Raw genomic sequence first — 23,677 nt, forward strand, 5'->3', positions numbered from 1 at the left:
CAAGAATATAATGACTGTGTTAGTTTTGTATGTCTTGAATTAAATTTGTTGTTTGTTTTGGTATTTATATTTTATGTAAAGTAAACAGCTATCCACTGAAGATGAAATAATGGTTTTATGTTTTGAAACTAAACCTTGCATTAATAAGCTGTGTCAAATTAGCAAAGCACATAGTGTAAAATTAAACAAACTACATTGGCTTGAATGTTGGCAAAAACATATCTCCAACCTTATTACAACTCAGAAATTTGTTAGAAGATTTTTTTTATGATTGAAAAATTACAGATCAACCTGTTTAAATAACAGTGTAGAAAAGAATTCTGCAGTATTTTTTATTCTATTTTGATGATGTTGTGTAGTTATGTACCAATACATTGTAATAAGTAATTACATGTGGAAAAAAACAGAGCTTTTAATTAACAATCACTAAAGGAGTTCGATGGTACTCTTCAACCAGTTCTTTTTCAAATTGAAGTTCCTGAAAACTATACTGTTAATAACTATGGCTAAAAAAGTTGAATGGTCAGTTGCTCTTTCTTAGACTGAAATATCTTGAAATCATGATGTCATTAATTATAACTGAAGGAGTTGATTGGTGCTTTTAAGCCAATTCTTTAACTTCAGATTGAAATCTCTGGAGATCATACTGACTTCCCTAGATGAAGCCACAAATGTTCTAACTCAAATGGAGATCCAGCTTGCAAACTATGATAATCTCTCTGCAGAAAGGACAAAACTTAGTGAAACTCATGAACAACTAATGGTGAGTAAAATGTTAAAAAATACTCATATTAGTTTTAATGAATAAGCAAAGTGATTATTAATTGTGTATCATAATGATGTTTATTTTTGTTAGTTCAATGAATACTTTGTACATTTTATTAGTTTTTTTTTGTACATCATATTTTCTGTTTTATTAAAAACTCTAGGAACAATTTTTATTTCATTTCATTATCATGCATTGGGTAAATAGTTTTTGGGAATAGTTGGTACTTTTCTGTGTACAAATATCAATATGATATCATTATTCTGAGAATATCTGGTATGTTGCAATGATGAAGTATTAATTTTACATCATTATCAGTATTTAAGGAACATTTGGTATGTTACAGTAATCGAATATTGATTTACATCACTATCTTTATTACGGGGTTATTTGGTTCATTAAAGTGGTCAAGTACTAATATTACGTCATTATCTTTATTTTGGGAATACTTGGTATATTAAAGTAATCAAGTAATTATTGGACATTGTTATCATTATATTGTGAATAATTGGTACATTGCAGTAGCTGACTACTAATTGTATATTGTAATCTTATTTCTATAAATTTTGTTAATTCTTGGAATATTTGGTACACTGATAGAATTGGATATTAACTCTATATCATAATCATATTTTTTAGTAATAATCCTTAAGTAGTTGTATTTCATTGTAAGGTATATTTTGGAATTATTGAAATTAAATTCTAAAAATAAAAATGTATTTGTCATTTATACTTCTACCTTGTAATGTTATAATTATGTTGATCAAGATATTAACAGTTTTTGGTAAAAATAATTCTTCTTATAGAATTTGAGAACCTAAGAAAGGTATTAAATATATTTTAACTTTCTTTAATTTATTTATAGAAACTTCAAGACAAAAAGTTTTACAATATTTTGTAATTTCATATTGATTAATTAATTTATAGAAGTTGCAAGAGGAAATACAAAATGGGCAAAGTGTGATTGATAAACTCAGTAGTGACCTGGCAAATGTCCAGCATTTAATGGAGTGTACTCGTCTGAAAAAAGTACAAAACCCAGATGTCAAGAAACTGGAAGTTGATGTCAAAAAAATCATAAAACGATGGAAGAACGTGTGTTCTCAAGTTGTAGAAAGGTAATTTTTATAATCTTTAACTACGTAAATTCTGAGTAAAAGCTCAGGAGCACTTTGCTGATTGTTTGATCTCTGCTTTTTTTGAAGAATCATGTGTCTCCTTCATTCATAGCATAATCTTATTTTCAGCTTTGAAGGAAATTACCACATCAGAATTCTAAAATATTGCTTAAGATAACTCTTATCCAACATTCTAGAACAACTGAAGCATTGTTTGATATACGATGGGTGAATACGATGTGGCCGCCTCCTAAAAATATTCAAAGTGATTAGTAAAACTAAAAACAAGACTGTGCTACATGTGAAATAAACATTTCAGATTCCTTAAAGGAAGCTGAAGTTAAAAAATAAAGCAAAGCGATATTGAACTCTTACTCACACTTTGGGTAATTGAAATTTATTTAAACAATCATTTTCTATTGCATAATTTTTTTTAATCTAAATTTTTGATTCTAGGTTTCTGGTTAATTAAAGTGTTGTATCATTATTGTTTTTTTTTATTTCTCAGACTACGAAGTTGTGAAGCAGCTTCTGAACTTCTTGTGGCATATCGCACCAAACTGGACAAAGATGACCAGCCATGGGTGACCCAAATGACTACACAAGTCAAGAAACTCAAACGAATCAAATCTTTAACTCCCCAAGAAGCTGAAAAACAGATTTATGACTCTTTGGTATGCTATCTATCTATAAACATATGTGGATTATTTATTGTGCTTGCAAACAATTTATTATAATACAATATAAAATTTAAGAATAACAGATGATACATTAATTCATTTAGGCTATCCCATCCAATAAACTATTATTATAATACAATATAAAATTTAAGAATAATAGATGACACATTGATCTAACTAGGCTATCCCATCCACTAAACTAAACGTGAAGGAAAAAAAAACCCCAAAACCATTCCTTTTCCTTCAAATATTCATCAAGCCTTTCCTTAAACTCATTAAACATACTTCTTCCATCACATGTGAAGGCAACATTTTTCAAAAGCCAGCCACCCTGTTAGTAAAACAAAACTGTCTTAACTAAAAGTGACACCTAGGTATCCTGTCAACATTTATATATATCCCCAAGTCAAACCATCCTCACCATTCATTATGAGAAAAGTTGATGTATCAACACTATCAGTTCCAATAATAATTACATTTACTTCAGCTATTGTTATTTGTGAAAAGAAAATAGTTTCAGAGATAAAATGGAATTTACATACACTATTGCCTGAATGAGAAGTTTATGTGTAAACAAGTTTTGATACTTTCATATTTCCTCTGCAGTCCATCTTTTCTTTGTGACAAACATACACTTAATTTATAACAATCATTCCATCTCCATTGAGGACATATGAAATCAATAAATGGTTCTGTTCATAGTGACCTATTGCCATGTTGAAGTTTGAAAATTTTGAACTAACAAACTTTCAACATTTCTTTTTGTGACATAATTTCTAGTTTTATTAATAATTTTGGCTGTTTTCCTGTTAACTGTATAATCAAAGTTTCTCATGTAAAGAAATACAGTATAGTATGTTTGTCCTTTTTAACACCTCTTTTATATCATGTGAATCTTATATCTAAATTTCTACTTATATCACCAAAATAATTTTTGTCACAAGACTAATAAGGGACTATATAGACTTCTTGTTTTTTAATTTGAGGTCCAAACATGTTCAAAAGTAGGGAGTACTTAATGGTTTAGGGATATTAAGAAATAATTTAGAAATTGTTGTTTTTGAGACATTTCTTAAGAGCTACAGTATAAGAACTGTAGTTAACTATGAGTATTTCCTTCCAGTTTTTTTATGTAGATGATGCTGTTTGTTATCTATTATTCCTTTTAGATGTCTTTTGTACCTTATGATGGATATTTTTGATAAAACCCATAGGGTATTGTAGCTGTTTGAAGTGTCAATATTTTTTATTTCCTCATCAAGTGTCAATTGATGACATATTCTGAAGGCTCTTAGAAACATGAAAGTCATAACAGATGTTTTAACTGTTTCATGGTGACACAAGAAAAAGTGAATATAGCTTAAAGGGTATGTTGGTTTCTATGCATTGATTGAACAGGTTCTGTTATTTCTCTAGTTGTGAGAATGTCTAAAAATAGGAATGATTTATTCATATTGCATTCCACTTTTAACTTTACAGTATTTTAAAGCTTGTTTATATTTTGAATAAAGGCTTGAAAATCATTTCTATTATTTGGACAAACTGCAAATAGGTCATAAATGTTTTGGAACCAAGAGATTTTTCTTTGAATGCAAATCTGCTGTAGGAAGTAATTCCCTTTCAAAATACTCCATGTAGGTGGTACATAAAATTGGGATAAAGGTTTTTCTATAGCCATTCTATATTTCTGTCTATAATATTATCCTATGCATGTAAGTACATTATCATCACTAGCCAATTACCCATGACACCAGTGCTCGCTTAGGGTACCAGCAAATGATAGGTATGACAGTGCATAATGGCTATGAGCAATTTGCAGCCTTGTATGGTAATCTCTGCTGATTTTTTTTTCTTGTCCAAAGACAAAAACATGCCAAATACTCTGTAAACATCAAATCTACATGCGATCTCTTCACCTTCATTTAGCTCCACTATGCACATCAAATTCAGCTGCCCAATGTTTTTCTGTACATTTGAATGGAGAAAAATAAAGTTCTTCATGACAGGAAACGAGGCCAAATGGGAAAATCGAGACCCCTATTGCAAATCTACATGCACACAGTATAAACATTTTGCAAAGTTAGGTGTTGCACATCACTTAATAAAATGTTCTTTCAGTATCATGCACATAAGCAAGAGTTTCGTTACTGTATGATATATATTTCCAAAAGAGAGATGGAAGTGTGAAATGGGACAAGAAAGGGAATGTTAAGTTCATGTTAAGGAAGTTTAATGTTTCATTAACTTTTACATTTGTAAAGAAATATTCAACTTCAAAGCTGGTCCTTTTTCCTTCATTTATGTTATAGTTTTTTTATTTTATTGGCAAAATCTATATTATTTAGAATGTGTGACCATGAGAACTTTCCTAGTGTTGTGGGAGCCATTTGGATAGTTGATAAGTAAGTGATTCTACATTGGAAACTGTAGGTCTAAGAAGGCAGTCATATTTGTGGATTTTAGGTTTTCCATACATATATGGCAGAGAAGAACTGATTCATGTTAGTCTTACAACGAAGTTTATGGGTGTGAAACAGGTAGAAATTAGAAACAAGACTGGCAGTACATAAAAGGGTTGTTTAAAATGTCAAACAAATGATGTTACTTTACTTCACATGAGAAATCTTCATCATACAGTTAACTGAAAATCAACCAAAATGATTCATAAAAATAGAAATTATGTTAAAAGAAGAACTGTAGAAAGATCATTAGTTCAAAAATTGTCAAACTACAATGTTTCAGAATGTTAATATAAACTGAAACCTTTACTGACATCACATACCCTCAAGAGACTTGGAACAACAGTTACAAAATGAACTGTATATTTTTCTCTAACAAAGAAAAGTTGGACTGAAGAGGGCACATGAAAGTGTCAAAACTTGTTTCCATATAAATTTCTTGTTCTACCAATAGTGGATGTAAACTTTATTTTATTCCATATTACTGTGTATGGTATTGTATATTTACTTTATTAAAATTACTGTGATCTTAGTCTGTCCTCATATGACAATCTTTCCCCTTCCAAGTGTTATATTAGTAGTCCTCCTCTATACCCTCACCAATAATACAATGCCCTTTCTAAGATTAGAAGTCCAAAAGTGAACACAATGCTTCAAGTGTGGCTTAATCAGTGAAACATTATTCCAACTGTTTAAAGATGCTAGATGCAGATAAATGTACAAATTGTAATGAAAATCATTCCTAACCTTTGTTATGAGCAGTTTATGGGCTACATCAGCTAACCTTTCTACATTATTCATTAACGATGGAGTGCAAATTTCATAGTTATTTATTATATTTTTCATGTGTTTAATCTCTGTAAGGCAAACCAATGACTTGACTTATAGAAGTTAAACAATAAAGTAAAGCAATGCTGAACTCTTACTCACAGTTTGGGTAATTGAATTTTATATAAACAGTCATTTTCTATTGCATAATTTTTATTTGTACACAACAGGAAATAATAAACTGCTCTGTTTTTTTTCGTAGGAACTCTATAATACTTTAGCTCAGAAAAAAACATCAATAGAACATACCAACATCTTAGGAGGAAGGTATATTCGAGAAGCCAAGGTAAGACTTTAATATTATGACTCTTTGATTTTCACTTCAGCTGTGAGAATAAGTGGTCTATATAAAGGTAATTAAAATTCAAAATTTTTATAGAAGCTTTGAATTCAAGTGAATGAATAAAACAATTGTGATTTGGTTCTAAAAAAGTATTTAATATTCAATTGGTTATCATATACACATTTGCTGCTGCTGTATAAACGTTTTTGATTTTGGAGTTAATGACGCATAACAAAATTATTTTAGAAAGTGTACTTATTTGTACATGATTTTTATCATTTTCAATTTTACAGATATATGACTTGAGGCTAAAACATTACAGAGAGAGTCTTGAAGAGGTTCATCCAAGTTTAGATGCTAGCATTTCCAAGAAGGCAAAAATTATGGTTGGTGCCAATGTTATTAGCCAAGAACTTGACACATTAAACAAGCAATACACTGAACTTGTTGAAAAAGTCCTACAGTGCTTAAATGATTTACGAGAGTTTCTTTCAGGACGAAAGGACTATAAGGTGAGGAAGTGTCTATTTGTACATGAGCATCTTTGTCATTTTTAACAGTTGGAATAAAGTTCTAACCTTTTTCTAATGTGTAAATGTTAAAGATCAAGTAGCAGCTCTAAATCTGTAACCTCTACACTTTACCCATTCCTATCAGAAATTTATTTTATTTCTTGCAAGTTTGTTTTTTTTAAACTCGTAGAAATGTCTTTTTTTAACTCACTTAATAAATCCTAGTATGAGGAAGAGATATTATACCTTTTGACATTATGAGATGTAGATTAGGTTGTTGAAAAATCACCAAGAAAAGAGAAAAAATTAAAATATTTATAGATACATTTAGCCTGAAATGTTGCACCTACTTTATGGAAATATAAATATTTTTATGTTTACTATCTTTTTTGGCTTATCTTTAACAACTTATTCTAAGTCTTTTATTATCTTCACCATGTTTGTTCATCTGTTTTTATCTTTCCTTAAATGTTAAATTGAGCACATATTTCACCAATACCCCTTAAGTGTATCTATCTATATATATTAAACCAGATTACACTATTTACTTAGTATTGTTGTGAAATGTTAAACTTGCATAACATATTATATGCTATCATGATTTTTCATAAAATGACTTTTTGTAATTTATAAAGCTTAATGTAAAATTATTTGTATTAGGTCTATCTTTTCAAAAAATTAAACAATGGAAATGAGGAACTCACATACTGCATTTTAAGTCAAAACAGATGCAAAAACAATTTTACATTAAGCTTCATAAATTACAAAAAGTCATTTTATGAAAAACCATGATAGCATATAATATGTTATGCAACTTTAACATTTCCCAACAATATAAGCTAGATATGTGTTTTTATGCCTTTAATTTATTAGAACTATTAAATTTTTTATTCAAGTTTATCAATTGTTGTAATTAATTTTAAGTTTATTATTTATCACCAGAATGTTGTATGAATTAGAAAAAAGTTTAAAAATAAGTGCACACATGTAGTTTTAGACAATTGTAATGAAACTGGATTGGAGATATAATAAAAATATTTAGTATAAATATGTCACATTATTATTTAGACCTTTTTTTTCATAACTGGTCATACATATACGAATATGTAGCACTATTAGAAGGTTATTTTTTTTACACATCTCTTACTGTACTGCATGTAATATGTATTTTCTATACAGGCTCTTACTTGACGTACTTCCATGAGATTTTCACCATTTCTTTCTGTCTCTACTTGTTCTTAGTGTTCCATCACTATCAGCCATGCTGTACCCATCATTCTTCGTTCTTTTCACTCTGAATTAATCATGAATCGGACTTCCATACAAGAAGAAATGGATGTAGATGGCACATATAACCCTGTCCAGGAAGTTTGTACCACTCTTACATACACGACACAGAATAAAGTTACTCCTGAAAAAAGTGAAAAAAGTCCAAAATATTTCACTGTAGGCAAAAGACCTTCTGCAGTTTCAGTACAGCAAGAAACTATGCAAAAGTGTAGTGAAGATTCATTCTCTACCCAAAAGTTAATTGGCACAAGACAGCAGAAACAAATTGGTGACACAGAAAAATCTGAATGTATAACAACTGTAAGAGGAATTACCAACTCTAAAACTGGAGAGCTGCTTACAATGGCTGAAGCCATAACTCTAGGTATTTTGCATATTAAGACATGCCAATATAAAAATCTCCAAACTGGCAAATACATGAGCCTCCAAGATGCTATTTCCAAAGGATTGGCTAATGGTGACTTTGTGAATAACATCACAGAAGTATGTGGTATTTTTGATATTAAGACAGGCACAGAGCTAACATTGATTCAAGCTATTGAAAAAGGTTTATTTGATCCTTATAAAGGTATATTTCTTGATCCAAAGAAAAGAAATCCTGTTACAATTGATGAAGCTGTTCAGCTAGGTATAGTAAAACAAAACATGATACAAAAATTGATTGATATGAAAATTGTCAAAATTTCTAAGTTAACACTAACAGAAGCTGTACAGAAACAATTATTGGATACTCAAACAGGACAATTCAAAGACCCTAAAACTAACCAGAGTATGTCATTGAAGGAGGCCTTTGAGAAGGAATACTTAGAAATTGAAGTTTCTGAATTCAGAGAGGGTGGTATTTCACTAGCAGAAGCCATAGACAGAGGTATGGTGAATGATGAAACAGGATTGATAATAGATAAGGAGTCAGGAGAAACATTTACTCTCACTGAAGCTATTAAACAAGGTATTATTCGATGTGATGTCCACGAAATAGTTAACACACAATCTGGTGAAATTGTTAATGTTCCTCAATCCTTTGTTCAAGGTGTAATTAATGCTCAGAGTGGAAGATACATCAATAAAGCTACCCAGGAATCTCTCACTTTACAACAAGCCTATGATAAACATTTCATCTTAAGACCACTGACACTGAAAGATGCCTATGATCTACAGCTGTTAGATGAGACTGGAAGAGTGATAAATCTGATCACTAACCAAAAACTAACAATACTTGATGCCATTGCAAAAGGAATTTTAAACACACAAGTTAAGTCTATCATTGATCCAAAATCTGAAGAGTTACTAACTTTACCAGAATCTCTGAAAAGAGGTGTTCTCACTACAGATGGACAGTTTGTCGATTCCATGGGAGAACCCATGAGTCTTAGCCAAGCTGTTAAAAAAGGCTTTATAACATCTGTTTGTCACAGAATGATATTTGATATAGAAGGCATCAAGAACCCTATTACAGATGATTATATAAGTTTCAATACTGCAGTGAGCAAAGGTTTTATTGATTTAAAAATTGGGAAATTCAAAGATACCACAAAAGGAGAAACTATGACACTGGAGGAAGCAACTACCAAAAGATTTATCCAGCCTCAACTTGCAGAAATGATGAATCAGAAAATAGGACTAAAAGATAACAAAGGAAAAGAACTGACTATTTTTCAAGCTGTAATTAAAGAGTTGCTTGATCCTAAGACAGGGCATATAAGAGAGCCAAAGACAAAAAAAACAGTTTCTCTGAAAGAGGCTGTAGATAAAAAAATAATTACCCCGGATGGAGCAGATGTTTTGAAGAGCTTGCTTAATATCACTGTAACAATGGCAACAGTCACCAAGACAGTAACTCACTATGTCAATGTAACTAGCCAAGGAAAGATTTCAGATGCTAAAATTACATTACAAGATGCAATGAGAAATGGACTGATTGATGAAATTCATGGAACTTTTAAAGAACCTAATAAAGGTGAAATAATGCCATTAGAAGAAGCCATAAACAGAGGAATTTTAGGACTAACCTCTGAATGGCCTACTGAATCACCTCAAGAAATACCAAAGTGTCCCATTGAAATTCACACTACAAGATTTCAAAGAACTACCACAGAAAAGCTCTCCCCACTGACACAGAAAAATTTATCATTACAAAAAACAGAAAATACTTCAAAAGATTCTCCAAACATGCCAAAAGAAAGTCTTAAGAAAGGATCATCATCTGGTTATTTACCCAGAAAAGAAGTGCCTTGTCTTCCTGAATCAAAAGTATCTCCTGGTAAAGAAAGTCTTAAAAGTAGCAAGAAGTCACCAACAAAGGAAATACCAGAGCCCACAAGACAAGATTCAATACCAAAGAAGCTTTCTTCCTTTGTTGAATATGATGAATATCAGTTGACAGATGAAAATTTTCAAGTTTTTAAGCAAGTAATTAGACATAACAAAACAGATGAACTGGTATGTCAACAACCACTCTCTACTAATAAATCTGAAACACAGTCACCAAAAGAAAAACTTTTTACACCAGCCAAAAAAGAAATTGGTAAAGGAAGGGAACCATCTCCAATAAAAGAAAAACCTGCTAAAGATAGACAGGCATACTTAATGAAGGAAGAACACAGTATGGTAAAGAAGCTATCACCAACACCAACAAAAGAAGAAACTGGTAAAGGAAGGAAACCATCACCATTGAAGGAAGAATTTATTAAAGAAAGACAGCCATCTCCAACAAAAGAAGAACCTGGTAAAGGAAGGAAACCATCACCATTGAAGGAAGAATTTATTAAAGAAAGACAGCCATCTCCAACAAAAGAAGAACCTGGTAAAGGAAGGAAACCATCACCATTAAAGGAAGAACTTAAAGAAGAAAGACATTTGTCTCCAACAAGGGAAGAACTGGGTAAAGTAAGGAAACTATCACTAATGAAGGATGAACCAGCTAAAGAAGGACAGCCTACTCCAATAAAGGAAGAACCTGATAAAGGTAAGAAATCATCACCAATGAAAGAAGAATATATTAAAGAAAGACAGCCATCTCCAACAAAGGAAGAACCTAGTAAAGTTAGAAAACCATCACCAATGAAATATGAATCTACTAAAGAAAAACAGCCATCCCCAACTAAGGAGGGACTTGCTAAAGGAAAGCAACCAACTGCAAGAAAGGAAGAATCGAGTAATGTAAAGAAATCAGCATCGGTGAAGGAGGACCTTGCTAAAGGTGGACATCCACCTTTAAATGAAGAAATTTATACACAGAGAAAACCAATTCTTACAAAAGAAGAAGCTGGAAAAATAAAACAGCTACATCCAGCAAAAGAAGAACCTGGTGCAGGATGGAAGCCATCACCAGTAAAGGAAGAACCTGGCAAAAAAAATCCACCTGCAACAAAAGGAGAATTAGAAACAAAAGTTCCATCTACAACTTCTGAATTGGAAAGGAAAACTCTCTTTTCAACCAAAGAAATACTGACTCAAAAAAAATCAGAAACAGAGAGAAAATATTTATCTCTTAATAAAGTGATACCTATAAAAGAAAGCTTTCAATCACCAACTAAGGATGAACCAGATATGAAAGTTACAACTCCAGTAAGAGAATCAGAGAGCAAAACATCTCTCACAAAAGAACCACTAACTAAAGGAAGGTCTCCATCGACAGTTAAGGATGAACCTAACAAAATATTTACATCTCCAGTTAGGGAACCAAAAAGTCAAACATCTCCTACAAAAGAACCACTAGCTAAAGAAAAAATTCTGTCACCAACTAAAGAAGGATCTGACAAAACAGTTAAAGAAAAAGGAAGAAAAGCACCTGAAAAAGAGATACCAACTAAAGGAAGATCCCCATCACCAACTAAGGAAGAACCTGGCAAAGCTGTTACATTTCCAGGCAAAGAACCAGAAAGAAAAGCATTTAGAAAAGAATTACCACTTAAAGGAAGGATTTCATCACCAACTAAGGAAGAATCTGGAAAATTAATTACATCTTCAGTTAAAGAACCTGAGAGAGAAATATCTCCTTTAAAAGAACTACTAACTAAAGAAAGGTCTTTGTCACCAATTAAGGATACATCAGGCAAAACAGATACACTTCAAAATAGAAAATCAGAGAGAGAAACATTACTTGCAAAAGAAACACTAATTATTAAAAAAATGTCCCCATCACCAGCTAAAGAAGAACCTCAAAAAATAGTTACATCTCTGGTTAAAGAACCAGAAAGAAAAATGTCTTCTACAAAAGAGTCACAAACTAAAGGAAGATCTGCATCACCAGCTAAGGAAGAAACTAAAAAGGTTTTAACTACCAATGAGGAATTAATAAAAGGAAAATCTCCATCACCTACTAAAGATCAACCCACCAGAAAATATCCACCTCCCATTAAAGAAACAGAAAGTAAGACACCATCACTCGAAAAAGAAATTCTGTTGAATGGAAGAATTCCTTCATCATTTGAAGTAGAATCAGAGAAAAAGACTGTGTCATCTACCAGAGATATTATTGTAGAACGTTCAAAAATTGAAAGGCATCATAAGAAATCAGAAACTAGTTATTTAATGCACACAAATGGAATTGAGGAAAGAACAGTGACATCAGTCATAACTAAAAATGTTGAAACCTTTGAAGTACCACCAGATGGATGGTATCTAAAAGAAGCTATTGACCAAAAACTATTTAATGAAGATACAGGATTATTTACAGTACCAGGAACAGACAGATTAATGTCTTTTGAAGAAACTATAAGGATGGAGATCATTAATCCAAAATCTGCTATGGTTGTTGAACCCTCATCAAAACATACAGTTTCATTACTCAGATCTTTGGAAAAGGGGATATTAGACTCTACTGGTCATTATATAGACAGCAAAACTAAGAACAAAATTACAATGAAGGAAGCCATTAAGAAAAAACGTGTGATCCTTGAAGAAAGGAATAATGTTTTTCATGTGACTCAACAGAGAACTAAAAGGATGTATGTCACACAGATCGATGGCCAGTCTGACAAAGTGATGATATCAGAAGAAGGGTTGGACAAACCTGTTCTTACTCAGTGGGAGCCAGAGATTTTGTCAGATGCAAGTGGTGTTTTAAAGGTAAGGAAACATTTGTGTTATTACTACTAAATACCAAGAAATAATCCCAAATATTTACTTTGAACTAGAGTAAGTAGCAATTATTGATAAAACTAATGGGAAAAAATTTGAACTTGATCACAGCAATAAGGCTAAGAGAAACTGAGGGTACATTATTTTTTGTTCAAGAACAAAAGTTCAGCATACCTCTTTGACCAAGCTTGGTATTTGTAAAGTTAGCAGTAACAAACTTGTTGTATCTGGTAATGAAGGATAGTTAACAACATTTAACATTGATAACTAACAGCTAATGGAATCGAGCATTCAGAGTTCTCTTCCTAGTAGATTACTTGATTCAGTATTCCCTTGTTGCACTAGTATCTTGTATAGATCCTTTAAGTGTTTTTAACATGAGGGAAGATTAACAATATGATATTGTGGAAAAATCTTCTATTGTAATTGGACTCATAAAAAGAAACATTTTTAATATAACACAAGAATTAAAAATCATTTTGTAAAAACGAAACCTTGTTTATTTTTTCATTTTAACTGTTTACTTTGTAAAGTTCTTTACCTTGAAAAAATAACATGAGCCAAAATATTGGAACATTAAACATTTCTGGAATTGGTGGTGGTGGTGTAATTTTTCTTTGTTCATACAGAAGATACAATGGAATATTTTATGTTTTATTTCTTCTTCCTAAATTAGTAATATTTTAGACTGCTTGTGATATCACATCCATGACTTAATAAACGTTTTGATAGTGCATTTGGTTTCAATAGGAGCAATTAGTAAAATCTGTAATATGTATCAGTTCTAATTTTTTTCACCCAAAGACTGCAGTTGAGGAGAAATACAAATTGTCTGGAGACAACATTTTGAAGTTACTGAAATGGATTGAGGAAGTTGAAGGACGACTGGCTAATCTGGATCAGGTGCAGGAGAATATTACAGAGCTGCAGAAGCAGGCTGCTAGAGCTAGGGTATGTTGTTATTTGTAGTAAATTAGTTATGAAAGTAGTAGAAATTTAATATTGCTGTATTAGAAATAATATTATAATGTTCTGTGGAATGAAGTTTTATATTAATTTAATCTTTAGTATGCAAAAGTATAATTAAAATATTAAGAGTTAGGCAAATCACATGATACATAGTTATTGAACCTCAGTCATTTTGAGAGAAACTGTAATAAACCTCAACAGTCTAAAGATTTTAAACTCAAAAACTGTAATAAAGGATATCAAGGATGACCTCGATGATCATCAAAGGCCTGTGACCACCTGTCTGGACAAAGTTCGGCAGATTGTAGAACAAGGAGGGAAAGTTTTAAGTAAAGATGAGGTTGAACAATTACAGAAAGATTCTTGTGAGCTGAAGAAACGTTATGACAAGATAAGTGCAGAGAGTGAAAAGTTGTTACGTCATCTTTTCTCAACTCAGGAACAGCTGGAAAAATTTAATGTAAGCTTATTTCCTGAAAAGCTTCTAAATTTTACTGTTTTACATTAATATTTTAAATATTCTATATTAGACAACATTTTGTCAAATTTATTTTTGTAAATCTTTGTTAGAATATTTCTTTTACATAAGCCCAATTTATCAGAATTAAATTTTTATACCATTATTGTTAAGATATCAATTTTTCAGTTTTTATGAACAGTTCTATTTTGTTTGTTTTCTGCTTTAATAAGTTACTAATTTGAGATTCTGGTAATTATAATTTCAATGTCATTGAGTTATACTGTTTGACTGATTCATAACTTTGTGCTACATTCTTCTTCTTCTTCATGTGTCAAATCTGCGGTAGACATCGATGACCATGTTATGCCAGACTTCTCTGTTGTCAATCCTCCTTATCAACTCGATGTTGCTCATTGAGTTCTTGGTGACATAGTTATTGAGGCTGTTGATATATTTAGTTCTTTGACACCCTCTGCTTTTCCACATAGCATCTGTTTCTCTATCCCATTCTTCCTACAGATGTGTCCTAGAAATTCCATTTGTCTCTTTCTTATAGTTTTCATGAGTGACCTTTTGTATCCTGCCAGTTCCATGACTTTCACATTTGTTTTTCTTTCAGTCCATGATATTTTTAGCATCCTTCTAAGGAACCACATTTCAGCAGCTTCTAATCTCTTCTCTGTATCTTTGTTCAGTGTCCAGCTCTCACAGCCATATAAAAGAACAAACCATACATATGATTTCAAGGTGTTAATTTTAGTGACATTTGTTATGTTCCTGTTTGTGAATATGGACATTTTATTGAAAGTATCCTTGGACATTGCAATTCTTTTCTTTATTTCTGTGTCACTCTTTGCATTTGATGTTATAGTATATCCAAGATATTTGAAGCTTTCGACTTGTTTTATTCTCACATCCTTGCCGGTTATGCTGCACGTGGGTGTAATTGATTGTTTTGAGATAACCATGCACTCTGTTTTCTTTGCATTTAACTGCAAGCCTTTTTCTTCACTCTCGTCTACTGTTGTTGTGAGGAGAGTCTGTAGATTTCGTTCGGAGTCCGCAATGAGGACTGTGTCATCAGCGTAGCGCAAGTTGTTGATATTGCATCCGCCTACTTTGACTCCCTGATGTTCATTGATGTTTCGTAGGATTATTTCGCTATATAAGTTAAAAAAGATCTGGTGAAAATACACATCCCTGCCTCACCCCTCTTTCAATTGGTCTATATTCATTCAATTCATTTTCAATTTTGATAGCTGCCATTTGCTGCCAGTAAAGGTTTCTAAGGATTCTTAGATCTTTAGCATCGATGTTCAGGTCTGACAACATGTTGAATAGGTCACCATGTCTCACTTTGTCAAAGGCTTTAGAATAATCGATAAAACATAGATATAAATCCTTTTGTACTTCCAGTGATCTTTCCATGAGCATGTTTAGAGCGAAAATTGCATTTCTAGTGCCTTTATCGGCTATAAGTCCAAACTGAGTATCAGAAATCTCTGGTCTCATCTTATTCCTCATTCTAGACATGAGCACTCTTAAAAGAACCTTGGTAAGATGACTCATTAGACTAATTATCCTGTGCTGTTCACAGTCAGTTGTTCCGGGCTTTTTCGGCAATGAAATAAAGACTGATTTTTTAAAGTCTTCCAGTATTTCACCCGTGTCATAAATAGTGTTCAGTAGTTTTGTCACTTCCTGGATTCCCACTTCTTTTAGGGCTAATAAAAGTTCAATGGGTATGTCGTCTGGACCAGCTGCTTTGCCTTTATGTATCTTCTTCATTGCATGTTCCACTTCATCAGGCATAATTGGAAGGCCTTCTGTGTCTATTTCTATGTGTGGGGTTGGGCTTCTGTTGTCGTTGTATAGCTCCCCAATGTATTCTGACCATCTGTTAAGTATATCTTTTTTATCCATCAAGATTTCTCCATTCTTAGATTTTAAGCATCCTGTTTTTGCTGATGGAGTTTTTCCTGTCACTTCACTTATTTTCTTATGCATATATTTGCTGTCTTTTACCTTGTTATTTTCAATCTCTGTACACTGGGTGTTAATCCATTCTTCCTTGGCAACATTGCATTTTTTCTTCACAAGTCTATTTATTTTTTGGTATTTTTCCTTATTAGGTTTGGCTTTTCTTCTCTCCTCCATTAAATTAAGGATTTCTGGAGTAATCCATTTTTTGTTTACTCTTTTTCTGGTAGTAGGAATATGTTCTTTAGCAGCTTCGTGGATGCTTTCCTTCATTTTTTGCCATTTTTCTTCAGCAGTATTCAAACTGTCAAGGATATCAAATTTATTCTTCACACATACGATGTATTTCTTCTTCAGCTCTTCGTCTTCTTCTAGAAGGTTCAGTTGTAGTCTTGGTTCTTTTTTGGATTTCTTTAACTTTTTCAGTTTGACTACCATGGTTGCTACGACAACTTTTTCCTCCACTTCTCATTAATATCCTGATAATTATAATTCCTGATTCTCCTGTAACTCTAACCCATGCTCAATTTTTTTGCCTTCATTTTACCCTCATAACTCCTTTACAGCATCCATATACCATCCATCTTCTTTCTGAGGTTTTGTACTGAAATCCTAAGCATTTTTCTGGTGATATCCTCTCCATTCTTTCTTCCTTGTTGGTTTGTTTTTTGCCCTTGACTCTGGCTTTCCACACATGGTTTCTCTGTTGTTAGGAATTTCTAGGTCAAGATACAACCTTAACTTACCTCCATTTGCCAGCATTTTATCTTCAGAATTTAAATGTGGGCCCATTTTTGCATTATTACATCTGTGGTGCAATCCGTGAATTCTTGACATCACAAGATGCATCAGTACAACAACAGTTTACCCTTTACAATCATATTTGTATCAGTTGAAGCTCAATATTACACCTGTTTCAGTTTCCTGTCCTTCCCCTTTCCAACCCATACTTGTCCCACCTCCTCTGGGTGCCTCATCTTATCATTTTCTTTGATGATATATATCACATCCACAATATAATTGATAACTATCCAGTGAGTTCTGGTCCAATGGGAACAAGACTTGCCAATTTTCTTCATTAGTGGTATCCTTTCATCAAGGACCACTGGGTTTTTCAAGTTTTATCAGAAGGATTCATTATCATGTTTCTTTCCCCACCTCTTATGTCTTCTATACCTGTTTCATTCCCTTTGCCTTGGGATCCAGTGACCAGCCAGCATATCTCTGAGGTGGTTCAGGACCTACTCTCTTAGCAGGCTATCTAATATGTTCTACAATTTCACCAGGTTTCCATTTCAGACTCTTTCTTTTTCCCAAGAAAACCAGGGACTCAGTTAATTTATTCAACTTCTCCATTTTCTTATAGAATTATTTCTCATTTTACATTGGCTATTTTCTCTGGACTTATGGATGACCAAGATGGATGTTGATAATACTTATCTATGCATCTGTATTTCAACATGTTCTCATCTTTATCTCTGGTTCATCCACCACTCGATGGTTTACCAGTTTTGCACACTACCCTTTGGGCTTGCTGCTACCCCTTATGTTTTCTGTCAGGTAGTCAGAGTTTTTGTTTGCCATTTTCATGCTCTAGAGCTGTAGTTCCACCATTATATGGATAACTGGCTTCTTCTATAACTTTTTCCTCCACTTCTCCATCCCTTGTCTTCCTCCCTTTTTGTCAACCTTGATTACTTGTTTCTGAATCCAGCTATTTGCATTCTTTATTTTCAGATCTATATCTTATCTGGCCCTTGGTGATGATATCAGGTTTCTATCATCAAGTAACTTTCTTTTTAGCTCGTTCTATGTATTCCTCTTCAATGGAGGCATATCAGTGCAAGTGAAAGATGTTCCACAGTTTATTTTCAACTCAGGGATCCCCATATTGACCAACCTACTATGTTTCACGTGGCTGTGTTTCTTACCTGGCTTTTCGACTAGGGGTCTTTGGTCTCTTTGCTTTCAGATTATTGGGTTGCCTTATCCCATATCTTTTATTTTTCCCAATACTTTCAAGTTTTTGCTTCCCCTTTTCTTACCATGTTAATGCATTCCTTCCAGATTTATCATCCCCCCCAGACAGCCTAGTCTTCCAGACTGGTATCTTAGTGTTCCCACATTTTATTTCCACTTAAACCCATTTCCTTACCTTTCCTTCTCTTAGCCTGTGGATATCAAAGGTCTGATTTGTTTGCTACTGACGTTTCATGTATAATTTACCAGCCTACCTATCTTCTTCTTTATCTGGATTGTTCCTTCCTAAAGAACTTGATAGGTAGAGAAGGGTACCTTTGCCTTTTCACCTATTTCCCTTCCTTCTATTTCTCATATGTATACTTGTCCCAATCTAGATAGACTTCTTTGTCTGGTTAGTACTCTTTGTTGTTATATTGCATGGACAGCTTCCTTCTGTGGTACCTATTTCTGATTCTATCTCTTGGCAATCTTTTTCTGTTCATAATCTTTCCCCTTCTACCCTCACCAGTTTGGTTCAATGTTTGATTCAATTTGCTTCTTCCTCCTTGTCTTCTTTTCTCCAGAATTTGTTCAAGGTATCTTCTCATTAGATTTGACACCTTGCCTTTTTCCTAACTTTTTGTCTTTATTGGAAGTTGGGAAAAATCCTACAGTCAGGCATGTGGACTAAACCTAATACATTCATCTCCCATTATTTACACCATATCATGGTTTCTTCTTTATCAGGTTTTCATCTTCCACCTGTGGCCATTCTTCAAGTGTCAGTGTGACTTTAACTGGGAACGTTTATATTCATACTTTATTTTTCTCTCAGGAGCCATTACTTCCTTTATTATGTATATGTATCCCACTCTGGTGCCTGACCAGATATTCTTCAATTACGGTACATGCATGTTGACTCAAGCTTTAACTTCCATGGCTTTGCAGTATTCATAATTGAGGTGGGATGTTCTGTAAGATCACTTGTAAGTGAATAACCTCATGATATACTTGCTTCATAAACTTGCCCATTCTGTACTGAACCACTCATGGACTGCACTGGAAAGCAAAGGGGATAGCTGCTCATCCCTGCCATGCCTTGCATTGAATCAGTATGGTCTGCTTTTCAAAATAGGATTTCATGGTCACCCATTGCTCTGTTTCAGGTAAATATGTTCTTTTGGACTTTCCAATATGTGCTTACCCCTTTTTCTCATGTGGAGTATGATAGTTATTATCACTTTCCAGTTCCAAACCTATGGGGTTGTCAGCTATGGAAGCATCCTCCTGAATGGGTTCCACACAAAAATGTCTACAGCTATTCAATACAGAGTATGATAGTGGTGTTCTGCATTTGTAGATGATGTAATATAATCACAAAGGAGTGATATGTCAAATTGCAGTTCACCTTTTTGATTGAGAACCCTCCCCTGAATGTTGGCACCCTGTAGTTAGGTTTTGGATTAAGGACAATCAGCATAAGTCCTTGCACATGTTTATGGTTGTCTGTATTCCTCCCTCAATCATACTCCTGTGCTGTGGGTCACAATGGAGGTAAAGGAAGTTCTGTTTTTCTTGCTATCCCTCAATGTGTCTTGTGCTGAAGATATTATTGCTTTTTGGATGGTTCTGGTTTGGATGGTTTTGGATGGGAGAGTTGAATTCAATTATACAGACATCCTTTCGATACCAAATATCAGATCCCATGGTCAGAAGGTCAGATATCACATGTCATGCTCAAGAGTTGGGATAGTTCTAGATACTCTTTGGTCTCTTGAAATTGAGGTGAAAATGGTATGATCCTCATCTTACTCCCACATAGACAACAGTTCGAAGCAGCAGGGGTTTTAAATGTAGCTGACTTACCACTCTAGAGCCAGGGATACATTGATTGATTTACCTTCTTTTCTACTGTGTAGGATTGGGTTCCATATACAGTTCATAGTTTGGATTACTATCCTGCCACAGTTCTCTCCCACATGGATGTGCTCCTCTCTTTTTCCACTATTATTTCCTACACATTTCATGGATGGGCAAAGAATATACCTGGGTCAGAAGTTGTGTGCTTTCTCTCATGAGATCTTTGGATCTGACTCTCATTTCCAGAGGTATCCTGCTATTTATTGTGGAACTCTAGCTAATCTTGTGAACAGAGATAAGTACCATATCAGCAATTACAATTTTCCTATACTGAAAATGTATTTCCAATGGATACTTACTTCCTCTCACACTTTCCACCCTTCCTCCAAACTTTCCTATGGTGCTTACATTTTCTGCTAAAGTTCGAAGTGATAGTTCAGTTGAGGCATATAGAAGAAGTCACATGCATCAACTGAGTATGTCACACTCCCATTGGAGAAGTGATGCATTATGATTTGCATGAGAGATATGTGTAGAGAACAAATTTGCATATAGAGAGCAGCACTGGACTAGAATAGCTAATATTGGAGGAAAATACCTATTGGAAACAGATTTTCAAAATAGGAAAATTATAATTTTAAATTTGATTCAAGTGTACTGCTTACTTAATTTAGCAATTTACTTTTATAAAAGTGCTGAAAATTAAATAATGATTTGATTAGATTATTTACTTTTTTGCTGACTTGTAGAAACTGTTTTGGTTTGAGATGCTTTTCAATCTTTCCAGGTGGAGCTTCTCACTTTCAGAGAATGGTTGAATGAAGCTGAAAAGAAACTGGAAGAACAAGAGAAAAACTTGAGTAAAATGAGAAATGCCAAAGAAAGCAGTGAAACTTTCAAAGTAAGTAATAATTTGAATAATGTTCAGATTTATTAGTCTCACTATAGTTTAAATATCAGTAATAATATTTAATAATATTGTTAATAAAAAACTTTATATCTGTTTGCATCATCAATAGGCATTCACCAATGATGTCATTGCTCATCAGGCTGATCTTCGTTTTATTACCATGATTGCTCAGAAGTTTGTTAATGAATCAAAGGTAGGAAATATGACACTCATTTAAATATTGCTTGAAAGTATATTGTATTCACCTCATTAAAAGAAATTATGATTTTACATCATGAACACAGAATTGCAAATCTATAATTGAAAATTAAATAAATAAGTATAAGCTTTACTGAAATTTAGAAAAGTATATTTATAGTTAGAGTTGACAAAGAAAGAGAAAATACTTTATAAATTGAGACTGCATCTGCTTTTTTGTCTTGATCTTACTTTAAGGAATACTTGAAGATTTTGAACAACTTTCGAACTAACCTTCCTCAACGAAGGGCTTATATTGAGCCCAAGGAGAATGAAGTAAAGATCCTGATCAATAGAGCTGCCACAACTTATCATAATCTTCTCAATCGAGTCAACTATCTCAATGAGAAGTTCTCATGGGTGATAGAAAAACAGCAATACTACAGTGAATGCTTGGAAAAAGTTACAGTTTGGCTCCAAGATATGAAAAGAACTACCAGAAACTTGTTGGATGAACCCATTGCAGCAGATCCAGGCATAGTGCAGGACCAACTGGATAGAATTAAGAAAATTAGCCTGGACATTGTTGGACAAAGCCAATTAGTTGAGAATGCTAAACATTCAGGAAAGGTCTTATTAAACTTTCTGGAAAAAGCAGAAGTCAGCATCGCTGAAAAGCAAATCATTGAAGAGACCCTAAAGACTTTGGAAAATGAATATTATGCCATAAGCAATGAAACCAGTGACAAGTGTAATGAGCTTCAGACAAGTTTGGTCCAATCACAGGATATCCAGGATGGTTTGGACCATCTAATCAAATGGTTAAATGAGGCTGAGAGTTCATTTCGTGCCCAAAATAAAGCTATCAGCCTGATCCGTGAGAGAATGGATGAACAGGTTTGTCACTTTTTAATTTACTGCGCATTTATTTTGAGGGTACTCTATAGATAGAGTTATGACTAGGTCTAAAAATTTGTGTACTATTATTTTTTGTATTAAATTTAAAGATTTCATAAAAAGTTTATTAATTTTTCATCTTATGAACTTATAAAGTATCTTCAATTTCTCCTTCACTTCACATTTTTCCAAAAACTTTGGTTTAATAAGTTGAATAATTCTTGTACTTTCACCTGTAGTAAAAGAACTCAACTGTATATTTCTCATCTTTCCATTAGTTAAAAGAATATAAAGTACTTCAAACAGATATAGACACTCAGAAGTCAAGCATCAATGCAGTTACAGACTCAGCCAAAAACTTTACTGACAGTTCCGACCAAAGACTTGCTAAGAAAGTGGAGAATAAAGTGAAAGACATCAACACTCGATATGACAAACTTTGTGAGAAATCTAGTAAACGAAAAGAATTGTTAGATGAGGTAAAATAGTTGAATGTGATTGCTTAAGAATTTTCTTGTAATTTTAATAAATTTCTAGTTAGTTTGAAATTTTACCATAATTCTTTACATTATTTCTTAAAATTATTTGTATGCTTTTGCATTAAGTCTGTTTTGATTATGTGCTAAATCATTTTTGGGTTTTATATTCTGTACTGAGTTTACCAGTATTTTTCTTATGAAATTTTAAAGTTTGTGGTTATTAATTTCCCTATTAATTTAAAATACTTCTGTTTGGTTGTAATTCATTAATTTTTCTTCACTATTGCAGATAAACCACTTTGTTGTTCCTTATATTTAGTTGATGTGCTTTTTATTACAAATCACGATACTTCTGTTTTGTTAGATATGTTTTCTTGTATTTTTAAGATATATTTTCATAAATATTTAATAGACACTTTTTGCAACCTTTTTAGTTGTGTGACTACAAGAAGAGTTGTTAAAATTTGACAGTGACAATTACAGTTAATGATACTAGCCCTAATTATGAGTAATAGACAAACTAGAAAAAACGTATTCTCAAGACCACTGGTATGGGGGTTGAATTTTAATTAAATAAAGTTTCAATACCCATACCAGCCATCATGAGAATACATTTTTACTTCAAGTGGGTGTTTCATCATCATGAAAAACTAGAAAAAACTCTATAGCAACTGCTTTAGATTACTAATTGGGCACCCTTATTGTTAGCAATATTTTTGGCCATTAGTTTGGTGCTACTGATTATTATAAATTTTTTAACTTTGAAACAGTTCTAGTTAATTGTTTAGGAGGTTTTTGAAAGTATATGACATCTTTATTTTGTCAATTCATATTAACTTCTGATCAAATCAAACTACATCAGTAGATTAGAACTACAAATATACCTGGCAATGAGGATAACTCGGCAAATATATTGTTCAAACTATTCTGCTTATTATATTTAGAATACATTTTTTCATCATTTG

General features: G+C 32.8%; 1 protein-coding gene across 1 annotated transcript in view; it reads left to right on the plus strand.

Annotated features, from left to right (window-relative positions):
- LOC143235496 (microtubule-actin cross-linking factor 1-like) overlaps positions 1-23,677 on the plus strand; it is a 217,653-nt gene that overhangs the window by 122,490 nt on the left and 71,486 nt on the right. The window contains 12 exon segments of the mRNA XM_076473705.1: positions 625-763; positions 1,694-1,884; positions 2,393-2,558; positions 6,054-6,137; positions 6,428-6,646; positions 7,889-13,006; positions 13,823-13,969; positions 14,223-14,447; positions 21,037-21,150; positions 21,269-21,352; positions 21,595-22,233; positions 22,512-22,712. Of these exon segments, the coding sequence (XP_076329820.1) occupies positions 625-763; positions 1,694-1,884; positions 2,393-2,558; positions 6,054-6,137; positions 6,428-6,646; positions 7,889-13,006; positions 13,823-13,969; positions 14,223-14,447; positions 21,037-21,150; positions 21,269-21,352; positions 21,595-22,233; positions 22,512-22,712 (7,327 nt within the window).

The sequence above is a fragment of the Tachypleus tridentatus genome, chromosome 12 (genome assembly GCF_004210375.1).
Source record: "Tachypleus tridentatus isolate NWPU-2018 chromosome 12, ASM421037v1, whole genome shotgun sequence".
Classification (NCBI taxonomy): Eukaryota; Metazoa; Arthropoda; class Merostomata; order Xiphosura; family Limulidae; genus Tachypleus; species Tachypleus tridentatus.